Below are 27373 nucleotides of genomic sequence, written 5' to 3' on the forward strand. Positions count from 1 at the left end.
GCTTAATACAACAAATAATATCATGTACCGGAAGGACTTATCTTGAAAGATTGCTGCCTCTGCCCCTGCCCCTCCTTGACTGAAAGCAGACATTCTTTGGCTTTTTCCACTGACAAGAATATATGGACCAGCACTTAAAAAGAACTTTTAAGTTTGGATTGCTGTACAATAATGATGGGGTCACAAAAATGTTTGAATTCAACAATCAATACAACAAATTCTCAACGTCTTTGCGCAGCTAGAATTGACATGCCTGTACATGGTACTAATAAGGCAACATTTTCCCAGCGACTGTTAACATCTGTAAAAATAATTAAGTATCAAAAAATATACTGCATTACGCTGCAGCCTTCTTTTTGCAGCATAATTTAGTCAACACTGTAGTATAATTTTTTCCTCCATTGTTGCATAATTCCAGTGGCCCCAAAGCAAGCAGCACATGTTAAAAGTGCTTGCGCATGAAGCAGAGACTGTGAAGTTTGTGAACTTAATTTGGTGGGCGTGCAAATCCGGCAGCTACTACTGCTGAAATAAGGCCAACGGAGGGACCAATGGGTGAGGCAGCCTGGCCTCCAGGGCAGGGCCGGCTTTAGCGCTGGTGGATCCCTGTGCGACAGTGATTGTTGGTGCCCCCCCCAATGACTCCTTCCGCCACTGATTCCTTCACTACTACCCTTTAACAGTGCCCCTCCAGTCTCCATAACAATACTCTCCCTCAGATGAATTTAACTTGATTTACAGCACCACTGATACTAGTGTAGGGTGTCAGAACACTTTACATCACACTCATTACACAGAGACAATTATTCATGTGTGTATCTCTGTATAGGAAATGATACATAAGACAAAGGACTACAAGGTGTAGGAGTCACATGACATCCATACGAGTAGGCAGTATAGTTTAATAGTTTATTGGTCTGGAGAAACACACCGAATTTAAAACGTAATACCATGATTGGGGGTTCTCTTTAATAACCAGAATTGATTTCTATTCACATGAACCCTATTTGCAACACTAGAATAGTCAGACTGGGGAAAAAACAAGCAGCTCTTAGATGACCGTTAATAGCTCACTGTTCTAAGTTAGGATTTTGACTTATAAACTGTAAGTACTCTAAGGATCTCACTGACAAAAGCAGTAACCCACTGACATTATGTGCACTTTGTGATCTGGATGGTACATGTTCTTTGTAGCAGGCAAATTAGCCCCCAGCGCTACCTTTCCATGAGTCAAACCTTCTACTTGACACATCATCTCTCTCAGGAAGAACATCAATCACCGGAGTTATCATGACATTTTTAATATTGCCTAAAATTGCTGGAGGACAGGAAGGAGGCAGCAAGTGCTTTTAGAAACATAATATACTTCCAAGCATGTCGCCCCACCCGAAGTCAGCACCCGGTGCGATTGCACCGCCCTAGCGCCACCTTGCTCAAGGGTCATGGGACCTCAGTGACTGTCGCGCTAGGGTGTGCTGCTTCATTGGCCTGCCTGCAAGACGAGGTGAACTTCGGTATGGATTGTCGTTGACAGGTCTTTAAGATTAACCCACAGTTGCCACCGTTGGGGTACACATGATGGTTCAAAGACACCAGGGCTTCTATGGTCTACTAAGGGAATGTGCTCCCTAAGGAGAGTGGTCTGGTCGACTGGTCATGAAGGCTGAACCTGGTTCCCCAGTTCCAAATTCGGCAGCTCTGACCGTAGTGCCACTTCCTCTCCTCCACTGAACACCATACTGCCCCATTGACAGAAACTTGCACTGCCTTCAGCTGCAACCCAATTGTGACCCACTATAAACTCCTGTATGTGACACAATTCCAATTAGGCATTAGACAAGATTAATATTCTGCCTAAAAAAAAGTTACAAAATCATGGAAAAAGCAAACACTCATAGGGAATGCAAGTTAAGTAAAGCATGTGAAATGTAAGCAGGAACAACATGGTTAACTTGACGCTTTTACATGAATTATTAAGATATCAGTGAGTGCTTTTGCCAGCAGCAGAGCAGAAGTGGACACTGTCCTTGTCTTCTCTGGGCAAGAAGGAAGAGACAGAGTCCTTTCCCTTCTCTACCCCGCCCGCCCCGAACTGCCACGAATGCTGAGCCTTATCAGTGGGCCATGGCTATTTCTGCCATCCTGGGACGCTTGTTTAAAATAAAAAAGCAGGTGAATGTAATCTATCAAATTAAAGTAGTAGGGGCACGCCGTGCCTTGCCGATCCTGCCCATTTCGACCACTGCATGTGTGGTGCAAAAGCAGGCAGACTACTTCGAGGGTTAATGACCGTCTTGCTACTAGAATGGCTGAGCTAGAGTGCATGAGGTGAATCAACATGATTGGACAGAGTCACTACAAAAAAAATGTTGTGCTTGGAGTCGGAAAAGAAAGGGAATCTGATGGACATGGTTTGTTTGGCAGTGAGAGGCGAAAACCCCGGCAGAGCTGCATTTTCATTCTATTGCTGAAAAATGTTTAAATACCTTCTATGTGCAGCATGCAGAGTATTCTAATGAAAGCTCTACTTTTTACTCTTGGGGTCCTGAATCACGTGCACTTGGAATTACCAATTCCATTCCCTTATCCTAAAAACCTCATGTTTGACCCCTGAAATGATTTACCCTCAGCAGCAGTTACCGTGTGACAGAGCAGTAAGACTGTGGTTCCTCATCCTTGTGGAGAAAGTGGTAGCTGAGGTAAGGGTTGGGTAATGACCTGAATCTCCTGAAGTCCATTCTCCAAGAGTTCTTTTTGTCTTTTTGAGAGGTAAAGCAAAGTTAATTGACGGTGAGCCTAGTTAAAAAACCTGATTCGAAAAGTGTGGCAAAACAGATTGTTTCCAGTTAATCGCTGCGCCTTTCATGAGCTGAAATTAACATGGAAACTTGAACAAATGCACACAATCACCCCGCAGCCCAGCTCTATTAAGAAAAGAAATGCAGCAGCATCGCTGCTAAGTTGTCAAATTGCTATGTGGGAAGATTTCAAACCTGCCTTAACACTGTTCACGTGGATCTGTATGTGAGGAAATGCACTGTCTTTTCTCTTTTTTAAGCAAAAATTTGGAGTGATATTTGGCGCTGCACCCACACATGCGCCTGGTTACTGGTGCACATAGCCTTGGTTGCAGTGCACATAGACCTTACACTGCCGCATACAGAGGAAAAAAATGAGAGGGAACATTGCTTGTGACTCAGACATTGATAAGTCATTTCATTGCATTTGTTCATGCATCTCTTTAAAAAATAAAACAGCAGCATTTCCTTTCTTTGAATTGAACAAAATAAGTAGCGATGAAGATATTTTCTCAAAACGTACTATTTGACATTTCTATATTTTATGCCAGAAATGGAACGTCTAGAGTAAAGTATGCAGGGTGTGCCTACATTTTTCCACGTTTGTGCTGTTTACTACGTATTTATCAATCACTGTAAGAAAATGGAGGTGTAACTAATGGGGGGGGAGGGGCAGCTCCTCTCATGACAGTTCCATCCTTCGATGAGGCAAGAGGACTATAGGTAACCTTTTTCTTTAGTGAAATGCAAGCACACATAATAGAAAACAAGGTATACATAAAATTAACACTCAAAGGATTAATACACATTTAAACCAGTAAAATTTCAGGTACGTTATCATATACTTATGTTTTTATTCTCTTTTCAAAACCATAAAAGCAGTCATATTTCTCATAATAACTCTAATATGTTGGTTACTAAATAAATATGGCTGAATTCATTAAGTTTCACTTGGTTAAGATGTATAAAAATATACCCATTTCATAAAAACAATTGATTTGTAAATTTCATGTCAGTGACTATCTACAGTAAGTATTTAAGTTCAGCATTGTTGATTAAAAATATTCAAATTAGTCTATCATTAAAAAGATCCTTACGGGGGGGCGTGGCTGACAGCCGGCTAAGATGGCTGCTTAGCCCAGAAGCTCCGGGGACGACACAGGCCTTCCAACAATCCGTCCATGAATCCGGGATTCTACCAAGACCCAAAGAGCCGGAGCCTGAACCCGCGGCTGGGCGGCAACAGCCGGTGCAACTCCAGACAAAATCAGTCGCCGGGAAGTTGGACTTTCGTCACAGACGTTGGAGCGGCCTTCCGTCCTGCGGAGACCGGGAGCTAAAGTGACCAGCAACGCCGTCGCAGGGTGCGAGAACCCCGGCCGGCACCAGGAGGGCCCGAGCGCCGGAAGGTAACAACAGCGAGGAGCGGCCGCAGCGAGCACTGCAAGACAGCGACGAGGTGCAATGCCCAGGTTCCACTACCACACAGCGCGAGGAGCACACGCGGGCCGCAGTTTCGGATAAGGGCTGGAGTTTCTAGCAGCCTCTACGCCACCCATGCCACAGGGGATCAAATCCGTGATGGACCGCCGAGGGCACCGGACCACGAGGTGCGGGACTCGAAGGGGCTGACTCAGCGCATCGAGGCAGGGGGTAGGTGGCAGCGACCCTCGCAACTACTAACATCGTATTTCGCCGGACCGGGCTACTGGCGGCCTGAACATTGAGGCAGCCTCTGTCACGCTACCTAGGCACTGCAGGAAGGGGAGCTGTGGCTGCGACTCCACGAGGTGCCTCATCACAGATCACTTGGGGGAAGACTAGAGTCACCACTCAACACCCCACGAGGCCCCTGAGAGCCTGGACGACAGGCACTGTTTAGGTGAGTGAAACAACCAGATACTGGCACGGACATCATCAAAGTGCGCCAAAACACGCAGAGTGCACTCCAACACCTGGACCGCTGGACAGATCGGCCCAGTTATAATTACCCCTCCTGTCCATAGGGGAAGACTCTGCCTGATATTTCAGACTAAAGTAGTGGCCGACTGACATAAGGACACAGCATTCGCGAAGCCAGCTTCCAGACAGCGCCGAAACCGTGGCCATAGTGAGACCCATCAGAAAGCAAAGACCTCGCCATATCCAACGCTGACCAAGCAAACCGACGCGCGCGAACCTCCTATACACTACGCGAACTGGAATGCTCCGCGCTACCATGAAAGACACAGCCCACTTCACATACGAAGGAAACATGGCGGGCAGGGGACCTAGCAATGCCGCCGACCAAGCTAAGCTGGACAAATTCGCATTCTAAAAGAACACGGTGGCGCAACCAGAAGGGCGTACGTCCACAGGCAAAAATCAGGAAGGGGAAGGGCCGAAAAAGATCACCTTAGAAGACATTATGACGGCCTTAACGAATGTACAAGCCACGGTCGGATCAATCTCCACAGACGTCTCCCTCCTGCGGGCAGACCTCCACAAAATGGCGGACAGGGTGAAGGAAGTTGAAATAGTGGCAAAATCGCCAGAGGCGGACACGTCAGAACTGCAAACTGAAGTATCCGTACTCCAGAAAGAAAATAAAGTACTGGCAGATAAGCTGACCAAACCAGGAAGGACGCGCACGACGCAATAATGTGCGCATACTTGGAATTCCGGAGACAGAAGGCAAGCAAGCAATGGACCTGTACGTGGAAGAACTGGTGAAGACGGGACTGCAGCCCAAGGGGCTCTCAAACTTTTTCACAGTGGAGCGAGTACACAGAGTTCCTGGCGGCAGGCCGAAGCCGGGGGACCCTCCGAGACCTGTACTAGCACGACTATTTAACTACCGGGATAGAGACGTTATCCTGCAGGCCGCAAGAACTTCTCCGCCTGTACGGTACATAACTCAACAATAACCTTCTTCCCAGACTACACAGCAGTGGTGGCCAAGCGCAGGAGGAGCTTCCTGGAGGTTAAAAAGGTACTGAGAGCGAGGGAATTGCCCTACTCTATGCTTTATCCAGCAAGGCTCAGAGTAGTCGCTGATGGCCGGGCTTGGTTCTTCGAGACACCAGAGGCAGCGCATGAATGGATAGATGGATGGCGTCAAGTGGGACGCAGCAATAGAGGCAAAAGACAGCACCGCCGGCAGGAGGGACAAGAAGTACCAGACACGCTAGAAGCCAAAGACCCGGACCCAGAGCAATCACCAGGACAAGAGGGAGAAGAGTAGGCGACAAAGCAGTAACACTGAGCCAGGAGACTACCGGCACAATGTAACTTCGCAACAGAAACGCGGCTGGGTGGCTCTGGAAACGGACTAGGGCCGGGCCTTGGGGGGCATGAAGGTCTGAAGACTCCACTGGCCCTTGTACCCCGGACACGCAAGTACTATAATGTTGGGAGGGAAAGAGCGCTCTGCTAAGTTGGGGTGGCGGGAAGTTGCAAAACCGCAAAGCAGGGAGGGAAGGGAGGCCTAGGGGGGGAAGGGGGGGGGGGGGGAAGACAGTTTATGCAAATTGTTTGCAACCGTTAGAGGCAATACCAGCAGAGAAGACCACCGACCATTAGATGGGTTCACAGCTCCAACACACACTACACGCTATGGGAACTGCACTGTCATACACGATAGATAGACACGGCACACATGCACATACTGACACGACCAGTGGTGTCCTCTTCAGCAGAATATCATACTTATGGCTCACAACCCACTGTCTGGCGATGCTGCCGTGACGACGCAGGAAACCGCAGTCAACCCCCTTAAAATTCTGACGTGGAATATAAGAGGGCTGGGCGACAAGATAAAGAGGGGATTAGTCCTGCAGGCTCTTAAGCGACACAGCCCAGCACTAGCACTCCTACAAGAAACGCACCTCACTGGGTCGGTGTGTAAGGCAATGGACAGATGGGGTTACAGAATGGCTGCACACTCTGAATTCACCACGGGATCTAGAGGCACAGGCATTCTAATTAAAAAGACGTCATCATTCATAATTCTACAGACTAGAGTAGACGATCAGGGAAGGTTTGCAGCGGTGCAGGGTCAATGCGAAGGCAGGCTTCTGAATATTGTATCAGTTTACATACCACCAGCACTCCACACAGTGGCGCTACCGGCGCTCGGCGACTTCCTACTGGGACTACCAGAAGGGGATCTCGTCATAGCAGGGGACTTCAATACTGTAATTGACACGACGCTAGACAGGTTCCCAGCTCGAACACAGACACCTGGACCTTCACGCTTCCAGGAGTTCCTGGAAGCAATGGGCCTCGTAGACGTATGGAGGCACACGCACCCGGAGACGCAGCAATACAGATACCACTCTACGGTCCACAACAGTCTATCTCGCATAGACTATTTTCTTATGCTGGACTCGAGACTTCAAAACATTGAAGGCATAGATCTAAAACCTAGAGGTATATCAGACCACTCCCCGTTGATACTTACACTCTCCAGTCGAGAAAAACCCCGTAGACGTCTATATCCCATATACCCAGGGTACCCACAGTCCCGATTATCAAGAAATCACTCCGCAAAACAACCAAACACTATTTCGCAGAAAACACACCCTCAGTAGACTCCGCAATCATACTATGGGAGGCTTATAAAGCGGTATTTAGGGGGCAGGCAATTGCGACTATCACTGGGTATAAACGGGAGCGACACAGGGAACTGACAGAGCTAAAGGTGGCACTTCTGGAGGCGGACCCAGCACACTCGACAGAACCAACCCAAGACACAGCCCACACACTTAATTTACGCCAGCAACAGTATCGAGATTACCTAAAATTACGGACCGTTGAGAATATCACGGCGACGGGAGACAAAGTATATGACGTAGGGTATAAAGCTGTCAAAATGCTGGCCTGGTTAGATAGGAAAGGGGAGTGCACGAGAGGGATACAGCAACTGAGGACGAAGGAAGGGGTGCTTGCATCACACCCTGAAGACATAGTGAACATCCTAGCAAATCACTTTAGGGAGGTATACACCCCCGAGGGGTGCCTAGTTGAGACGGACATACGCGAAGCTCTTAGACACATTGAGATGACCAGCCTTACACCGGATGCAGCCTTGGAGTAAGTAGCTGACCTAACGCTGGAAGAACTCCAAACTGCGATACATTTGGTAAAATCAGGGAAAGCGTTGGGCCCGAACGGAATACCCGTCGAATGGTATAAATTAATGGCAGAAACGGTGAGCCCGCCTCTCTTGCCCATGTACGAAGAGAGCTTGGAAAAGGCCGAATTACCACTGGACCAACGGATTACGACGATAGTGGCAATCCCGAAGCCTGATAAGCCACCAACGGAATGTGCATCATATCGCCCGATTTCCTTGCTGAACGCAGAAAGCAAAATTCTAGCAAAACTACTAGCAAACAGATTGATAGCCCATCTGCCACAGCTGATACACCCGGATCAGTCGGGGTTTATGACCCACAGAAACACGGCCCTCAATCTTCGACGAGTACAGGGAGCAATAGCAAGGGCCTCGGATCTAGTAGGACCAGCTGTGATATTGTCCTTGGACGCAAAAATGGAGTTCGACATGGTAGAGTGGCAATATTTATTTGAAGTCTTGACGCGTGTGGGTTTTGGCCCTAAGTTCTGCGCTTGGATAAAACTCCTGTACACTAAACCGGTGGCTAGAGTGACAGCAAATGGTCACATATCAGAGGAGATAGCTTTGGCACGGGGAACACGTCAAGGATGCCCCCTATTGCCACTGCTATTTGCGCTAGTGCTAGAACCCCTGGCGACACTAATTAGAAACACCCCACTATTAAAAGGGATCAACTGGAGGGAGGGATGGGAAGACCGTGTCTCACTCTATGCGGACGACATGTTGGTCTATCTCTCAGAACCAGATAGCGGCATACCAGAACTACTTGATATTTGTAATACTCATGGTAGGTTATCAGGATATACAATAAATTGGTCTAAATCGGTTATGTACATTCTCAGAGGACCGAAGCCAATTCTTCCGGCAGAGTGTCCATTGCTGACTACAGAAGACTCGTTTAAATACTTAGGAATACACATCACTAAATCCACGACAGATTTCTTTTCCAAGAATTTAGCTCCCCCGCTGGAGAGACTAAAACGCGACGTGACACTCTGGGCGTCGCTGCCCCTCACACTTCCTGGCAGAGCAGCACTATACAAAATTAAGGCTCTCCCGCGGTTCCTATACGCCCTTGAAAATACGCCCGATCTGATCCCACCCCGATATTTTAAGCAAGTGGCGGCACAGGTTTCAGTCCTTCTCTGGGGCAACCGTCCGGCCCGCATAGCCCAGGCGAAACTGTACAACAGTTGGTATGACGGAGGGATAGCACTCCCAAATCTCCAGCTGTACTACTGGGCTGCGCAACTCAAAGTAATAAACTGCTGGATACATGTACCCCATGATGACCCAGCCTACAGGGCGGACAGGGCACAACTGGCAACAAATAACATGCTAGCAGCACTCTATAATAGAGGAATGGCCGCGAAACTAGTGGGACCTACTTAACACACAGTACTGATTTGGTATGCAGCAGGCTGGGATGGAGAGGGGTGATAACGAAGCTGACCCCGCTCTGGGACACCAAGGCACTGGGACAATTACGGCAATATAAGGGCTTTACAACATGGGACAATATAGGCATCTCCACAGTTGGGGATCTGTGGGACAAGGGAACGGTGATCCCGTTTGCGCAGTTGCAACAACAATACAACTTAGGCCAGAATGAAAAATTTAGATACATGCAAATCAGACACGCTTTACTGACTGTGCTCATGCCAGATTCTGAAGTCCCTGAAGCATCCCCATTAGAGGACCGATTACTGACGGAACATATGCTCCAAAGTGCCACGTCTTTCACATATCGGAAACTTCTCAATAAATTGCCAGACCCCACAGGTATATTAAAAGAGAAATGGACGGTTGAGGTAGGAGACATGGATGACCTGGAATGGAGAGAGGCCCTAGCATCACCTAAGGAAGTAGGCATCTCGGCTAGGCTGAGGTTGGTGCAACTTAAAATTCTGCATAGAATATATTATACAAGGACAACACTACATAAAATACAGAAGGCATTACACCCATTTTGTTTAAGAGGCTGCGGGGAAGAGGGAACCTTTTTTCATACATTATGGGATTGCCCAATCATAGTGAACTATTGGAGACAGGTACTACGCACTATTTTGCAGGCAACAGAAACATCGCTCCTACCAGAACCAAGAAGATGTTTACTAAAATGACCTCACACAATATGGGCTGATATGGGCTACACTGGGTCTATTAATCGCCAAGAGAGACATTGCCCATAAGTGGGGAGCGGTTGAGGCACCGACACTGCATGGTGCAGAAACATGGACCTTACAATGATCATTGAACGAACAGTGTACGCCACCAGAAAATGCCAGCGGAAATGGAATAAGATATGGGCAGCATGGAATACTTTTAGGGGGGACATTTGTGATCCGTTGACAGAATCAGATGGAGATAGTTCAGATGAGGAGATAGAAGGGGAATAACGAGGGGGTTTGAATAGGTAGACGCACGCAAGAGGGTGCACATAGCGTTAATGAAACCGGTCATTGTGAGAAAATGTAATCTAGTAACTAAAGGAATGTAATTGATTTCGGACTGTATTGCCAACTCTATTGCTTTGTAATAAAAAGTTTTTTAAAAAAAAGATCCTTACAGTTAATTAATTAATGCGAGTTAGTTTTTACATGAAGACCACATCTGTGTCTTGACTCCAGTATATATTGACTATAAAAGACTTGTAACATGCAAATTGGTTTCTTTGACAGAATCTCTTGTCAGAATGCACATGCATATCTGAGCTTATAATCAGTGCCAAAAGAATTGTAATGAATGGCATTAGGTGGTTAGCACACTAGGCCATTGAAGGTATAATAACATTTTCATCTGTTAATGGTACGCTACTAAAAGTAGGGATTGGTCTGTATGTGTATAGCACTGGTTTCATTTAGAATTATTATGAAATAGAAAGTAAAGTCTGGTGAACTTTTTATTTTGTCTTGGATGTAAGCAAGGGTGTTTATAAACGTGTGTTTGAGATTAAAGGCTTATATTGGAATTGCATTGCTTTAGTCCAAAACAATTTACCTTTTCACTGTGCAAAAATGTTGGGGGTATTCCAGGGCAGTAAAGAAAGTTACAGCAAAACCAAGCCCCCCTCGGCTCCTTACAGAAGAGGAATATCGGAAGCAAGGAGAAATTGAGACGAGAAGGGCCCTTGAGGATCTTCGGGGCTACTGCAGCAGTCCAGAGTTCTCTGTTTGGAAAGCAGTGTCACGGATTAAGTCTCCAAAGAGGTAAATTGTTCAAATGTTAAGTTTACTTGAGGGGAATATTGTTTTTTTTGGGTCTTTCATGGGATCTAGACTGCACAAACACCTTTGTGCATGGCTTGATTTTGCAGTATGTAACCGTGTTCAATGCAGAGAGAGCTACACCCAGCTTCTTGTAGGGGATGATGTTTGCATCTACAGGGGAGAGAAACACTTGGGAGCCTTCGCCTTTGTTCACCCATGAGCTATGATGAGGAAAAAAGATGGGACTTGTCCAAGTTTACCTACAGGCCCGGAGGCATGTGTGATTCGGCGTAGTAGTTCCATAAGTGGGGGGATGTTGTCCTCTTCTTTCCATAGGTACACCAGTGCATCACCAGCATATAATGAAATTGCATGCACTCTGTCTTAGACCAGAATGCTCCAGTCCAGCATTTTTGCATGGAGCACTCACGTAAGGGGTTCCATGGCCAGAGTGAAAATAATCTGGGCTAGGGGGCAACCCTGTTACCTGCCACACCTCCGTGTGGAGCGGGTCAGTGATAACGTAACCCATCTTTACCCATGCCAGTGGCGTATTATATAGCAGGGTTATCCATTTAAAAAACATGTGTCCCTCTGCAAGTCTGTTAAGGACCTCAATGGGGTAATTCCACTCCAGTGTATCAAACGCCTTCTCTATATCTAGAGCGGCGACCCGGGTGTCAGTGCCTGATGTCTTTGCCGAATCCTAATTAAACACAAAGAGAAAGGGTCTAATGGAACGACTCCCGGTCCCCTTAAAGTATGAATCTTCACAACAAAAGGAGTAATTCCAAGTTACTGCATTGAATGAGGAGTAACACTTAGTTTTTTTTTTAAAACCCTCATTCACCAACCTAGTTGGTGGCATGCTTTATCATAAGGTCCCCACCCAAGCGGGCGAATGCCTCTCGGGTGTGCTGCAACACCTGATTACAGCGGAAGGTTTTTTTTTAGGTCCAGGGTGAGTGATCAGTGGCACGGTGATATTAAATAGCCTTTACTAGTCCTGAACATTTTATGTTGGGATAGTAAGGCAAGATTAATTGGCTATTGACATTCACAAGGGTATTAAGTGACAAGGGCAGGCCTACATGTTTCAGCCTCCGCGTGCAAAATTGCGATGCTTTCTTCAGGATCAGTGGTGGCACAAGGGTGTGCACTCGCTAATGTGCACCCATCCCTGTGTCAAATCAACCGTAAACTTACGGTTAAACTCTCATCGTTGTCTGGAAGAAAACACATTTATATTATGGGAAGTAGTTAGTTCCTACCCCATGGATCCTATCAGGGGGTGTTAGTCTGTAGTCACACTTACGCCAAGACCGAACGCCCGCTTCTGGCACCTGGTATGTTCCCGGGATCCTCAGACAACGCTGAGAGTTTAACCATAAGTTTGCAGTTGATTTGACACAGGGATTGGTGCACCTTAGCAAGTGCACACCCTTGTGCAACCACTGGTCCTGAAGAAAAGAAAGATAACCTCCCCACGCAGCCTGTGCGAGCCACTCCTTGAGGAAGAGCTCCATACCAGGCCCATCTGTGTGTTCCGGTAAGCCCATGATCCTCCCGTTATTGAGGCGAGAGCGACTTGCTTGATCTTCAACACGTTACTAGAAGTAGTTTGCTTCCTCCTGCAGGGCCTTAATACGTGAGTCTGCTTCTACCACTGCCGCCTTGAGTTTGTAGTGTAGTTTGAATCCTCCACCTGCTCTTTCACAGGCCTCGAAAGATCTACTCGCAATGGAGAGTCAGATTATATACGGTCGAGCTATTTTTAGCACCCAATGGTCCATTGTGGCCAGTGCATATAACCCGGAAAAGGAACAGGTGTTCTGTGCATTCAGAAAGTGAAGGAGCAATAAAGATGCCTTTAAATCTTGTCTTTTCTTGACACATTTACTGCCTGTTCAAAGATAGAGGTCAAATGCCCTTTGTCTTTTTACTAATGTCTGCTTGGAAAATGGTTTATTTTTCTTTCTCTTACTACAGTTAGAGGTTTGTTTGTCAAGTGACAAATATTTAAAAATCTATCCGGAATTACGAAATCAAAGCTTCCTTCCATACCGCGTGATGGTTCCCTTGATGTGAAGCCAGTCAGGACTTTGGCCGGGAGAAGGAAGCTTTGCGGGATTCAGTCTTGAGACATTGTCTCACGTATCTCCCTATCTAAGATGTTGCCCTAAAAAGACTGGTCTCTTCCGAAGACATCACATCGACCATGAAAGGCATCCACTCTAGAGTCCCCACGGACCTCTGCCCCTGCACATCTTCCACAGAGCCGCCATCGCTCCAGAACCACGACTCATCAACGTCACCTTCGAAACCGACATCTTTTCCGACGACTGGAAACGTGCAGAAGTCAAACCCCTACTCAAGAAGCCCTCAGCAGATCCCACAGACCTCAAGAACTACCGACTCATCTCCCTCCTCCCCTACGCAGGCAAAGGCACAGAGAAGACCGTCAACGTCCAACTAACAAAATTCATCGGAGAAAACTCCATCCTCAACCCCTCCCAATCCTGATTCTGCAGCAACCACAGTACTGAGACCGCTCTACTCGCCACTACAGATGACGTCCGCACCCTCCTCGACCAAGGACACACAGTAGCTCTGATCCTACTCGACCTCTCTGCTGCCTTTGACGCCGTCTCCCACTGCACTCTCACCACCAGATTCCACAAAGCCGGCATACAGGGAACCGCTGGCTCTGCTCCTTCCTCACCAGTAGAACCCAAAGAAAGTAATCAACTGCGGAGTACCCCAAGGATCGTCGCTCATCCCCACTCTCCAACATCTACATGGCCTCCCTCGCCGCTATTGTTAGACAACACTAATTCAGCATAGTATCCTAAGCCTACGACACAAAGCTCATCCTCTCCATCACTATCAGGCTCAACTTCCAGGAAGGAATGAAAGACGTCACATCCAGGATGAGCAGCAGCTACCTGAAGCTCAACTTGGAGAAGACGGAAGTCCTCGGACTCTCCCCCTCCGCATGGGACAACTCCTGGTGGCTCACCGCCCTCGGCAGCCCCATAACCTCCCAGACCACGCCCGAAACCTCTGCATCGTACTAGACTCCTCTCTCTTCATGGCCCGAGAGGTCAACGCCGTCACCTCCCCCTGCTTCAACACCCTCTGCATCCTCCGAAAGACCTTCAAATGGAACCCCCCCTGAATCAAGGAAGACCATCACCCACACACTCATAACCAGCAGACTGGACTACGGAAACTCCCTCTGCGCCAGGATCAACTAGTCTCTGCTCCGCAAACTCCAACCCATACAGAACACTGCAGCCAGACCCGTTCTCGACATCCCTTGACACAAGCACATCACCCAGCACCTGCATAACCTCCACTGGCTCCCCATCGAGAAAAGAGTAGCTTTCAAGATACTCACCTACACCTGCAAATGCCTCAACAACACTGGACCCCAATACCTCAATGACAGAATCTTGTTTCACGTACCCAAGAGGAACCTCCGATCCCCCGATCTTGCCGAACCCCCATGCATCCGTAGAGCAAGAACGGGTGGAAGAACCTTCTCCTACAACGCAGCCTAGACCTGGAACGGGCTGCCGACCAAAATCAGATGTGCCCTCACCCTACACATTTTCAGTAAGACCCTCAAGACCTGGCTCTTTGACTGACCGGAGCTGCTCCCCCCGCACCCCTTCCCTCCCTGCTCCTTGAGTGCCTCACGAGTAAGTATTGCGCTTATAATTACCCCGATAAATTGATTGATAAGACCAGAGTTCAGACCTAAATTTATTTGCCCCCAAGTATCAGAATGAAGAATGTAAATAGCTCTCAGCAAGAGTGATATAATGCCCCATTTCCATAGCTTGTACCACCATTAAGTCCACCCCATTGCCATTGATGGCTGTTGTGGAATACAACTTTGCCTCAAATTCAAAATAAGAAATCAGCCACTACGGGACTGAGGAGTTGCCTTTCTTTAGCAAACTGGGATAAAGTTTAGCCAAATCATTATAGATGTCTTGACACTAAACAAGAACATAACTTGCAACCAATGTGGCCATTATTAGTGGTAATGAGAGCACGCAGATCGGTGGTTACACCTCAACTCGTATGTGTGCCACTTATTATGGTTGCTTATCGACGACCATGATGGAAGGAAAGCTCAAGAAAGGACTGTTGAAGAGTTGAGTCTATTAGAGGTGACAAATCACTTATAGGAGATTCGTGACTAATGGCTCACCAATTTGTTTGAACCAGGCTAATGTGGAAAGTCGGATGTGGAAGAGTGGTTTTATGGGAACAGACTGTGCTTTCAGGACTTAGACACACAATGGTGATCCATTCTATTGGCCCGAGAGGTGCATATATGCAGCTCTAAGAAACATTGTGACACGCCAGATCCACTTCCGGATAGTAGAATCGTGCTGACGACTTCTTTTTTGGATACTGGGAATCGAGCTGGTTATATTTATCTCGGGACTTGGGCTCTTTTACATATTTTGGTACGCAAGATCGGACACGAACTGCTTTCGGCACTTGCCGGATTGATTCTGATGCTTATCCCTTGAAAAAGTCTCAGCAAAAGATGAAACACGTGTCGGCTACCGTGTGCTGGGAATGTTTTAAAGAAACTCTTTTCACAATATGAATAAAGACTGCTGAACAGCAAGAGTAATGTTCTGTCTGGATATCTGATTCTGATCAATGTTCTTGTGCCTTGTTCGCTCTTAGCATAGGTATCATTATTGAAGATTCCCAGAAGTTTGATCTCTACTGCTCAGGGATCAATATTTGACTTGAAGTGATGACAGAGCCTCCTTTTTTCGTATAACTTGGTGCACATTGGTTTGTGCTAATAACACATTTAGGTGGTAGATATTTGAGGTTGAGCTAGCACCCGTGTATGGAAAAGATTCTTTTTTTTTTTTTATTTTTTTTTTTTTACTTTTCACACAAAATTAATCATTTAGTACATTGTGTTTATTGAAGGTGCAGATATTTTCCCTTTAATGGATCACTACTACCTGTGTACTGTTGTTAAATGTATTGGCCATTATTAGTGGTCTGATATGAAAAATGGTAACAACTGCATGATGTGATGATTCCGTAGCTCTGGAATATTAACTGTACATTGTCTTAATTTGTCACTGTTTGTACTCAGCCTAGTTGAATGTTATTTTTCCATAGTTTAGGGGCTTAAAAAAGGGGTAGCTAATTAGTGTTTTCAGCAAAATGTAGAATAAGTTAGCATTGGCGTCTTGGGTCTACTCCTCTTCCATGCGTAGGACGTCCCCTGGCCTGGCTGAATTTCTTTGCGCTATAATTTGTTTATAGCTGTATGTCCTAAAAAGAATGCTCAGTCCAGTCAGACATCCAGCCCTCGTTTGGGAGCTGTACTGTTGTAAGATCACAGGTTTTTTTCTTTTTCAAATAAGTTTTATTGTATAAATCAGTGATTACAATAATTTAAGCTAAAAATATATATAACAATTTAGTGCCCCCTTTAAAATACACTGAGTACAAAACAATGATTAGGATCCAGTATTAAGTCTCAAAAAAGTCGGATAAGAAATGGCAGCCCTGAATATCACGGGGTACCCTTTCGTGTGTTTGGTGGATGCATGACTCACATTGTGACTAAACATGTACTACAGTGTACACGGGAAGGTCACATATTGCTATGTATTCAGGGACGAAATGGGAAAGCTTTGCGGAGAGGGGCTGTTTTTTGGGGTTTGTGTGTTTTTTGGGGACTTTTTGTTGGAAGTCTTCAATAAAAATGTGGGGGGAAAAGCTACAGTAAAATCTGCCCGCACTGCATAAGCCTGATAAATTAAAAATTATAACCGCTTAGTGGCTTGTTTAAGATAACAATGTGCTAGGTCAGGAAATCTCATGGGTTTTCGAATAAAGGAATTAGATTGTGCATTAAAGGAAAGCTTTATGGCCTCGTCCACCTTCTTAACACTGGAATCTTGAAGGTTCCCGTAAATATTTTTCAGAAGTCTAATAATGGCTTGATTACTTACAGGTAATCTTCATTACCACAAGTGTAGTCTTCCTCGCCACATGAATAACAAAGTGAGATTCAGCTCCACACCAGAACCCTCCAAAGCAAAAAAAGTTAGCCTCCCATCCCTTCCCAATATGGCCGACCCATAACATCCTTGACCTCTAGAAGAGGCGGGCTGGCCCAACCCATCAGCCTGAAACTACCAAGCAGAAACATGAAGCAGATAGCCAGACAGGAAGGGAGGGATGGGAACTCATGTGGTGAGGAAGACTATACTTGGAGTTATGAAGATTACCTGTAAATAATTGGGGCATTACCTCCTTGTAAGTCTTCCTTGCCACATGAATAACAAAGTGAGCACATACCCAAGCCAACGGATTCATGGAAACACACAAGAAACCAACGGACCATGAGGGGATGCCGACGAAGCAGGGCAAACCCCGAAACACAGATCAGTGGAAGAACCACCCAAGAGAGGCAACCACGAGCAGGAAGAACCAGCCCAGGACAGAGAAACACCGGGAGGGCCAAAACCTGAAGCTTCGAGACTCGTAGGCCGGCCAGAGCAAGCCCGAAACAACGGCCGAAGGTGGACAGAGCAGGTGCAGGCTGAAACCACACTGAGCCAAAGCAACAGCAAAGAGTCCTCAGAACAGAAGCAGGAAGCCAGACCAAGACGGCAAGACCGGCCAATAGACAGACCACAGCGAGATGGAAGCAAAAAAGCCCAGACTCCGAAACCAGAGAACAAAGGTCACCCCCACCACAGTGACACAAAAAAGAGGCCACAGCAGCAAAGAGATGTAGACCGTGGTGGACCACCAACCGCGAGAGAGCTGAACCACCCCAAAATCAACGACCAGAGGGGAAGAAGGAGATAAAACCCTCCAGGCCGGCAGCAACTGAGGAAGGAAGCAGAGGAACCAGACCGGCAGGAACCGCCGCAGCGAGAAGACCCCAGGACCCCTCCCGGACACCGCACAGCAGGTACCCCAGCAGAGGAACATGGCACAGCCACAAGAACGGTCAGGTGTGCAGAAAGAACCCAGCACTGCAACTGTACAATGAAAAGTAGATCACCAAAACCCCACCAGAAAGGAGAGAAACAAGCGGGACAAGGACCCCAGCCACACCTAGGACCCCCCGGAAGTGACCGCAAAACCACAGAGAGAACCCAGACAGGCACAAGGCAAAACGACACCGAAGTGACCCGGCCACCAAGGGAACCTAACTGGCCAACAGGGAAAAGCGGAAATCCACAAGGCATCCCACGGAGGCCGAAGAAGGGAAGGGACCAGACCCGAGGCCATGTCCAGATAGGAATGTGAACGCCCACCAGGGGCCACCACGCAGGAGAATGCCCAAAGAACCCGGAAGGAAGGGGAACGCAGCCCGAACGAGCGAGACAGCTCCGTACAGTGGCCATGTACACTGGCCCCGCAAAGGACCACAAGCAGCAAAGGAGCTGCCGAAGCAAACACCCAGAAAGGCATTCATACAACCAACGAACAGGCCCGACCCAGCCGAACAACGGAGAGCCGACAGGAACAGGAGCGCACAAGGAGGTAAGACCACAGGCAGAACATTCCCAAGGCGTGAAGGACAGAAGAGCTGGGCGAAACGAGCCCGAGCACTGTCCAGACCTCCAGGGGGCAAAGCCGAGCCAGCAGGCCCCGGCACCCGAAAACCAGGGACAAAGAAGAGGACATAAAATTCCCATAGAAAGCACAGAGCCCAGCCCGGGGAGGGAGAACCGGGGCAGTCCAGCACCCCTCGACAAAGAAAAGCCCCAAACGAACCAATACCACCCCGGGAAAAGCAGAAAGCAGCAGGGCACAAACCCTTGTCAGGCGCGAGCCCGTGCCCCCTGAGCGCAAAAAGGACCTAAAGAGCAACCGCTCCAAGGACCAAAAACTGCGGTGGATGGATACCAGACTAAACGTGAAGAGCGACACGAAAACATTGCAACGTGAGAATCAACACTCGATTAAACGAAAGTGGCAGTGATCCCCTCGTTAATAAGATGAAGTCCAGATAATCCGCAAAAGCGCAAACAACCGGCGGCTGTGGAAAACCAAACTATAGAGGCAGCGTCCCTGACAAAATGAAGACGTCCTGTTAAATAAAGTAAAGCCAGCACACTTGATGAGCTTCGCAACATTTCAAACTTGCACCGGACCAGTTTAAAAGACACGTGGCAGAAATGAGTCATTGAAAAACAGTAAAATTTAAACGCCAGACAAGAGTCTTAGACAAATACAACAGACCCGACCACACAGCACAAGAAGGTACCCAGCTATTAAGCCCTGAAGAAAAGTCCGATAAATGAATGACGGACTTGGAAACGCGTCGGCTTGAGACATTCACAAAAAACGAATGCTTTTTTCGCAAAAGGCTTTGTTAAATACTTCCATGAGTTCAATGGCATAAAAAATGTGCATTCAGCTTAAAGCCTTTGTGTTACCAGGTTTACACTAAATTCAAAAAGTTCTTTTGTTCAAAACCTGGTGGAATCACTTAGTAGGGTACAACCTTGAAGGTAGTATTAGTTGTTTGTGATAAATGTTTTGTATATATTGATAATGTGTTCATTGTGAAGAAAATTATAGTATTTGTAAATATATGTTCTGTGCACGACAACGTAACCTCAGACTGTTTCAAACTTTCAGAAAAAACGTGCTGAAATTTGTAACTACTTGAAAGTTAAAACATCCAAGGATTAAATACCTTAGGGTGTGATTCTGCGCAAAATAAAATACAGGCAGATCAAAACAGTGACCGGGTCCTTCTTTTCCTTAAGCATTACATGTTGTCCTACCCGGCCACATTATAGGACACAACCCCCATTTTTGATACACAGTAGCAGAAACCAAGGCAGAAGCACCCAGGCGAGCACCACCAACAAGGCAAAAAGGCCCAGCCAGGCCAACAAGCCCAGAACCCACATAAGGGAAAGGACCAGAGGCAGCGCCAAGCTGGGAATCCGGACGAGAAGGGAGTCCGAGCCAACACCGGGGACACAGACTGAAACCGGAACAAAAGCAACTCCGGCCAAGAAAACCCAACTGCCCCAAAAAGCCAATGGGGCGAACCCCAGCACCCGGGAAGACCACCTAAAGACAGAGCAGGAGGAAGTCACAGGGGCAAGAGAAGAGGAGAAGCATGCTCAGGAAGGGGGTGTAGGAGCAGCACACGGAGCCAGAGGAGGAGGGGGCGCCAAGACTGCTGCCCTGGACCGGAAAAGGCAAGCCCCCAGAAGCCAAAGCAAAAAGCCCACACGGCGACCGCTGAAGCAGCCCAGAGGACGAACAGACGCCAACAGCCGGCCGCCCCCCAGACCCGCAGCAGACAACAGGCCCGGAATCCCCAGGCGGACGCCCCACCAGGGACCAACCAGGCCAGCCGCCGCACAAAAACGGAGAGCAGGCGTAAACAGGAGGAGACAGAACGGAAGGACCGCAAGCCCGGAAGGGGAGAAGGAGTCTGGGACAACACGACAAACAACCCGAAGCCTCGGCCCGCGAGACACCCCCCAACTCAAAGGGCAAATGATGGGCGTACGTGCTACCAACAGGATGGACCTGAATAGCAAAACACAGCAATCGCCTGAAGAGCGAATGTCAATCCAACGGAACCTGCTAAAGGCAACCAAAGAAGAACAAAAGACCGAGACAATACCCGAAAGGGACCAATGCCGTGCCGCGAAGAGCACCGAACAGGGCACCAAACAGTCATACGGTGCACCGAAGTAGGGCGACAAAACCAGCTCAAGCTGGGGGAAACCAAAGACCTATCTGCACCCGACAGGAAGGACACGTCCCTGAACGACTGAGAAAGCACAACCCCTGAAACACCAGGATGTGTACACCTTCCCATTGGAGTAAGAGGCTGAGACCGGAACCATCAGGCCACAGCGACACCCAGGACCCCAAGACAGCCGCTAGGCAAAACCTGACTTACCGCCGCAACAGGCGACGGAAACCCAGCAGACAAGGGGACAGAGCCAACGCCTCCACAAGGAGCTATACTGAAGAGCAGGCTCCCCCGAGTCCGGCGGCGTAGACCACTCGACCACCCTAACAATCCAACAGAACATGCATGCAACACAGCCCGCTGTAAACCAGTACAACTAAGTGCTTGCGCAAGACATATCATTCACAGGAGCTGAACCCTAGGCCAGCGCGAGCCTGCACAGCAGAGGCACGAGACCCACCAAGGAGCTATAGCACCCAAGCCAAAGGAAACCACAAAAAAAAGCCACGCGTATGTAAGGGGACAGCACACCAATACGTTCCTACTAAAGGTCGCAGAAAGAAAAAAAAACAGAAGGCATGACATCACACAACGGACAAAGTGCAATACACAAGCCGTACGCCCACGGACGAAAAACAGCATGATCCCGTGAATTTGACCCAAGACCCGACCGCTGAAATGCACCACACGGCTGCAGGAAGAACTGCCGAGGTAGAGCCTCAACTCAAGGACCGAACGAGGCGACCGCCAACCCCAGGATGAGGGATAGAAGCAGCCGCGCTGGACCACAACCAAAACCGGGGGCGCTGCTGCAGACTGGATAACGCCCAACCCCAATGCCGATAGCATGGACCTGACCATGAAGAGAACAGAGCACTACCCCGGGGAGGGAGAACGAGCACCAGTAGCCCACGAAAGGAATGGTAGACGAATAGATGTGCCCACCAACACTGGGAGATAAGCATCCAGCCGAGACACAAACCCACTACCACAACATCGAAGCAGGCCCTCCACGATCACAGGCACTACTCCTGCCTGGTCACGCACCCCCAACCCCCACACCCCCGGCCCTGCCCATAGAGTGCAGGCTAAACCAAAACCAGGGGCCACACGGACGGAGGTCAGAAAGAGCCACCAGGCAGAGCCCTGGCCGCCCCCCTCCCTGTAAACTCTTGTCCCACTAAGGCGAACCCTAACCAGCCCGCAGGACACCAGGGGAATGAAGGGAGGAGGGTCCTAGATCCCACGGGTCCGCTAGAGCAGGACCACCAACCCCGGACCCACGCTCCTGCTACAGCAGGAACCACTCACCTGAGAAGCGCAACTGGAGAGTCCATGTGCCCAGAACCAAAACGCAGGCTGACGTGTTGTGCCGACCTGCCTCTTATAGAGTGCAAGGGTGTTATGGGTGGGCCATATTGAGAAGGGATGGGACGCTAACTGTTTTTGCTTTGGAGGGTTCTGGTGTGGAGCTGAAGCTCACTTTGTTATTCATGTGGCGAGGAAGACTTACGAGGAGGTAATTTTGGACACTATTTTTCTTGTCACCTCTACCATGACAGAAGAGCTTCTGCAAGACTACTTCTGAAAGTAACTGCACTGTGATCATTTCTAATGTCAGAAGGCTTACACTCAGGGTTACTTCTTGGAGCTTAAAAGTTACTTATTTGCAATGTTAATCCCCTGTTGCTAAACAGGATACTGTTGCAGAAGTACCCTTGTTAAAGCTTGCGTTATTTGTAGAGCATGTTTCTTGGTGCTGTAGTGGGATATGATGTGCCTAAAATAATCACAGCTTTGAAAAAAATTTGTAAAAAAGAGGGTTTTGTTTTTTACGAAAAATTTAATAAGGGAATTGAATGCAAAGAGATTGGGGGTTTATTCCATTCCCTGGCATGGACTACAGAGATTTCCCCAAACTCTACTGACCAGGTTATGGGAATAGCTAACAAACTGGCCGGTTGAATGAAAGGAAAATTGAGGGTAATGGAAATGGAATTTAGAGGTAACAAAATAGGGGGCATTGCAGTGAATGGCATGGGGCACATTACTAAAGCTTTGAAAAAGATCTTTCATTGATGGGCAGCCAGTTCAAATGGTAAGAAAAGGTTTAGATATGGTCTCGTCGATGAGTGCTTTTATTGTGACGTGCTGCTGTTTTTTTTTATACTCGTTATCTCTTGATTAGTCTATCTGAGTGAGCCAAGTAACAGGAATTACTGTAATCGAGGCCAGATTGTACTAAAGCCAACGAGCATTGTGAACTGTGTCGATGTTAGAGGAGGACATTCTTCAATAGTGGTATACTCCGATTGTGTGCCGCTTTGAAAGGGGTTGGTTAAGTTCCCATCACTTGTGACCAACTGTAAGGATTTCCTTTACTCATCTATTTGTTTTTGAAAAGAGAAGCTCAGTTTTAGACATATTGAGTTTGAACTTTTATGCGGATATATAAGGGTAAACCGTGGTAAGGGCACGAAACAGGTTCGAGGCATGTGGGCTGCTGAATTAATATCTTAGCATAGATCGCCGCCTAGTGTTGGGTCCGGATGTTTGCACCTTGTTGTCTTGGAAGAGTCTTCGAAATATCACGAGATAGGTGACTCCTCCCCTGGACTACAGTGCGCCTGGGCATCTTCTCAATCTTCAGATTGTTTTTCTCCGTCATTGGGTTTGGATGCACTTCGACAGCTCCAACTTCGGGACCAAAGTTTTCCAACATTCAAGGGCCAAAAAACGTATACTTGCGACGGTATTGTTTCCGCTTGGTATCCCCCGACTCGACAACTCTTTCCATCTATCTCTGGTAGTTGACGCGGGCCGTTGGGCCTTTTCGACGCCACGTGGGCCTCCTGCAGATGGAAAGGACCCCTTTCAAAAGATGCCCACAATGTCGATCCAAGTTTCCACATTGCGACAAGCATACAGTATGCAACAGGTGCCTATCTCCGGAGCACAACGAAGAAAACTGTCCAGCTTGTGCTCAGTTCCGGTCGAAGAAAACTATCCGGAGCCGAAGAGCTGCTCGACAAGAGATGCAGCGACAGGCACCAGACCCGGAGAACATTTTCGATGACAAACATGAACTCCCAGAGGCAGCGGACTCCGACCTAGAGCTAGTCACAGTAGAAGACCAGTCGGACTCCGATCAAGACATCCCACCGGGGCAAACTGTGAGTATCAAAGCCCCTACCCTGCCTCCACCTCCAGACAAGGCTCGGTCAAAGCATCGCCTAAAGGCCTTAGCCGTGACCGAAACACCGCTTCAGAAGCCCCGCCTTCCGGCTCTGCTCCGAAGACCATACCAAAGCCTTCCGGTACCCCGGGACCGAGCAAACCACTTCCCAAAAAGGCCGTAGACTCAAAAACGGCCTCAGAGCCGAGAACGGGCGCCAACACTAAAAAAGTCGTCCAGCCAAAGAAAGCCGTCGACCCAAAAAAAGGTTGTCGATCCGAAAAAGACCGTCGATCCAAAGAACACTGTCGACCCAAAGAAGACAGTCCATCCAAAGAAGACAGTTGACCCGAAAAAGGGAATCAATCCTAAGAAAGTCGTCGACCCGAAAAGTGCCGCCGAACCAAAAAAAGTTGTCGAGCCGAAAAAGGCAGTCGAGCTGAAAAAGACCGTCAACCCGAAGAAGGCCGTCGAGCCGAAAAGAGCCTTCGAGCCGACAAAGGAGGTCGAGCCGAAAAAAGCTCTACAGAAATATAAAAGCAAGCAAGCGCCCGATCCGAAAACTTCGGCGCCAGGGACAGTAGAAGGAGAACTTTTTCATCCTGATCCAGTGAGCTCAGAGCAAAACAGAGTGTATATAGATCCTGATACAGGACATATAGCAGTTCATAATAAGAACAAAAGAAGACTGGACACTGAAGCACCTTCTTCTGTTCCTCCAAAGAAAAAGGACTTTGGTACATCCCCTTCTAGACCTTTCACACCTCCTCCTTTCACTCCTAACATGCCTTATGTTCCATATTCTCCTACACCTCCAGACTATGATGAGGTAGAAGACATGGGTGAAGATCCTCAACGGGACTTTATAGACCCTGATGACCAAGGAAACCAGGATGACACATGGGATGATCAGAATGACCCTGATGACCCATACGATACACAACCCATTCCCGATACCTCGCCATACCCCACAAAGCCGTCTCCTACTGATGACACTGTCGCTTTTAAGAAGCTAGTAGACAGAGCAGCTCAGTATCATGGCGTAAACATGCACACTGGCCCTATAGAGGAGGATTTCCTATTTAACACCTTCCCAACATCAGAAAAAAGTGTACTTATACTCCCTATGCTGAAAGGAGTACTAAAGCACGCACCAGACATTTTTAAAGACCCAGCCAGAGCGCGTGTCCTCAATCCAAGAATTGAAAAGAAATATAAACCAGCCCCTACAGACCCCTCTTATATCAAATCTCAGCTACCACTAGACTCTCTAGTTGTATCTAATGCGAGGAAAAGGGCAAATTCGCAAACAGATGATGCCCCCCCCCCCCCCCCCCGACAAGGAGTCAAAAATGTTAGAAGCCTTAGGGAAAAGAGTGACCTCTCAGGCAGCAAATACCTGGAGAATTGCCAATACACAAGCTCTCCTAGCACGCTACGATAGGGCACACTATGATGAACTGGAGGGATTATTACAACACCTACCAGAACCCTATAAGGCAAAAGCAAATGACCTATTACAGGAAGGGAAATTCATCACTAACGCATCTATAAAATGCGCCCTTGATGCAGCTGATACAGCCGATAGGTCTGTCAACACTAGTGTGCTGCTACGCCGGCATGCCTGGCTCTGCATCTCTGGTTTTAAGAACGAAGTGCAATCTACAATTCTCAATCAGCCCATTAACCAAGATTTCTTGTTTGGACCTGCAGTTGATACCATCCTAGAAAAGATGAAAAAAGATACTGACACTGCTAAGTCCATGGGTGCACGTCAATTTCAACAATCTAGGAGCTCCTTTTGTCGCTCCTCTTTTTGAGGCTCAGGCAGAGGCACCTTTAATAAAGGCTCCAATAGTGGAGGTTATAGAGGAAACAATAACCAGGGCAGAGGACGTGGTGGTAACAACACCAGAGCCTCCACCGCCAACAAACAGTGACTTAACCACACTCCCTCCAGACCACCTAACACCAGTCGGAGGCAGAATAACACAATTCCTACCAGTCTGGAACGCCATTACAACAGACAGTTGAGTGAAACAAATTATCCAGTATGGTTACTGCCTGGAACTCACTTCTACTCCACCCAACATACCACCCAAACACCGTCCAATGTCCAAAGAACACATCACACTGTTACAACAAGAGGTACTATCCATGCTAGAAAAGAGTGCCATAGAGCCAGTCCCTCTTCAACACCAAGGAACAGGAGTATACTCTCTATACTTCCTCATCCCCTAAAAGGACGGGTCCCTCAGACCAATATTAGACCTCAGACCTCTGAACCAATAAATACACTCAGAGCATTTCCATATAATCACTCTACAACAAGTACTCCCACTACTCCAGCAGGGGGACTTCCTTGCTACATTAGACCTCAAAGATGAATACTTTCACATCCCTATACATCCACCTCCCAGGAAATACCTCTGGTTCACAATAGAAGGTCACCACTATCAATTCAAAGTTCTCACCTTCGGGGTAACTACGGCACCAAGGGTTTTTACAAAATGCCTAGCAGTAGTAGCAGCACACCTCAGAAGGCAACACATCCACGTGTTCCCTACCTCGACGATTGGTTTATAAAAGCCAACTCGTACGCACAATGTGCCAGCCATACCTCACAAACAATCCAGCTGCTACACAGTCTGGGATTTTCAATAAATTACCCAAAATCACATCTGCAACCCTCCCACATACAACAATATCTGGGAGCAACTATAGATACCTCAGTGGCGAAAGCATATCCAAATCCAGTCAGGATAGCCAACATACAATCTCTCACTCAAAGATTTCTGCCACAACACTCCCTGACAGCTCGAGTGTTCAGGCAGCTCAAAGGCATGATGGCCTCCTGCATATTCATCGTCCCTCATGCTTGGCTTCAAATGCGTCCCTTACAGGAATACCTAGCACGGCAGTGGAACCAAGCTCAAGGACAACTAAAAGACCTAGTGTTGGTAGACAGTCACACTTACAACTCTCTGCAGTGGTGGAACCCACAAAACCTTTCCAAGGGGCGACTGTTCCAAGAGCCAGTTCCACAAGTAGTATTAACAGCGGACGCATCACTGACAAGTTGAGGAGCCCATCTCCTTCATTACACAGTACTAGGTCTCTGGACAGCCAAACAAAAGGCACTACATATAAACAACATAGAGTTACTAGCAGTATTTCTAGCAATGAAAGCCTTTCAGAAATACTTGCGCAACAAGGCTGTGTTAATCGGGACGGACAACATGACAGCCATGTATTACATCCAAAAGCAGGGAGGGACACACTCTCTGCAACTATCTCACCTAGCACAGAGCATATGGAAGTGGG

General features: G+C 47.8%; 1 protein-coding gene across 1 annotated transcript in view; it reads left to right on the forward strand.

Moving 5' to 3' along the window:
* NEMP1 (nuclear envelope integral membrane protein 1) overlaps positions 1-27373 on the forward strand; it is a 323363-nt gene that overhangs the window by 282561 nt on the left and 13429 nt on the right. The window contains exon 8 of the mRNA XM_078689000.1: positions 10953-11126. Within this exon, the coding sequence (XP_078545126.1) occupies positions 10953-11126 (174 nt within the window). The remainder of the gene's footprint in view (positions 1-10952; positions 11127-27373) is intronic.

This window comes from Lissotriton helveticus, chromosome 1_1 (assembly GCF_964261635.1).
Source record: "Lissotriton helveticus chromosome 1_1, aLisHel1.1, whole genome shotgun sequence".
In the NCBI taxonomy this organism is placed as follows: domain Eukaryota; kingdom Metazoa; phylum Chordata; class Amphibia; order Caudata; family Salamandridae; genus Lissotriton; species Lissotriton helveticus.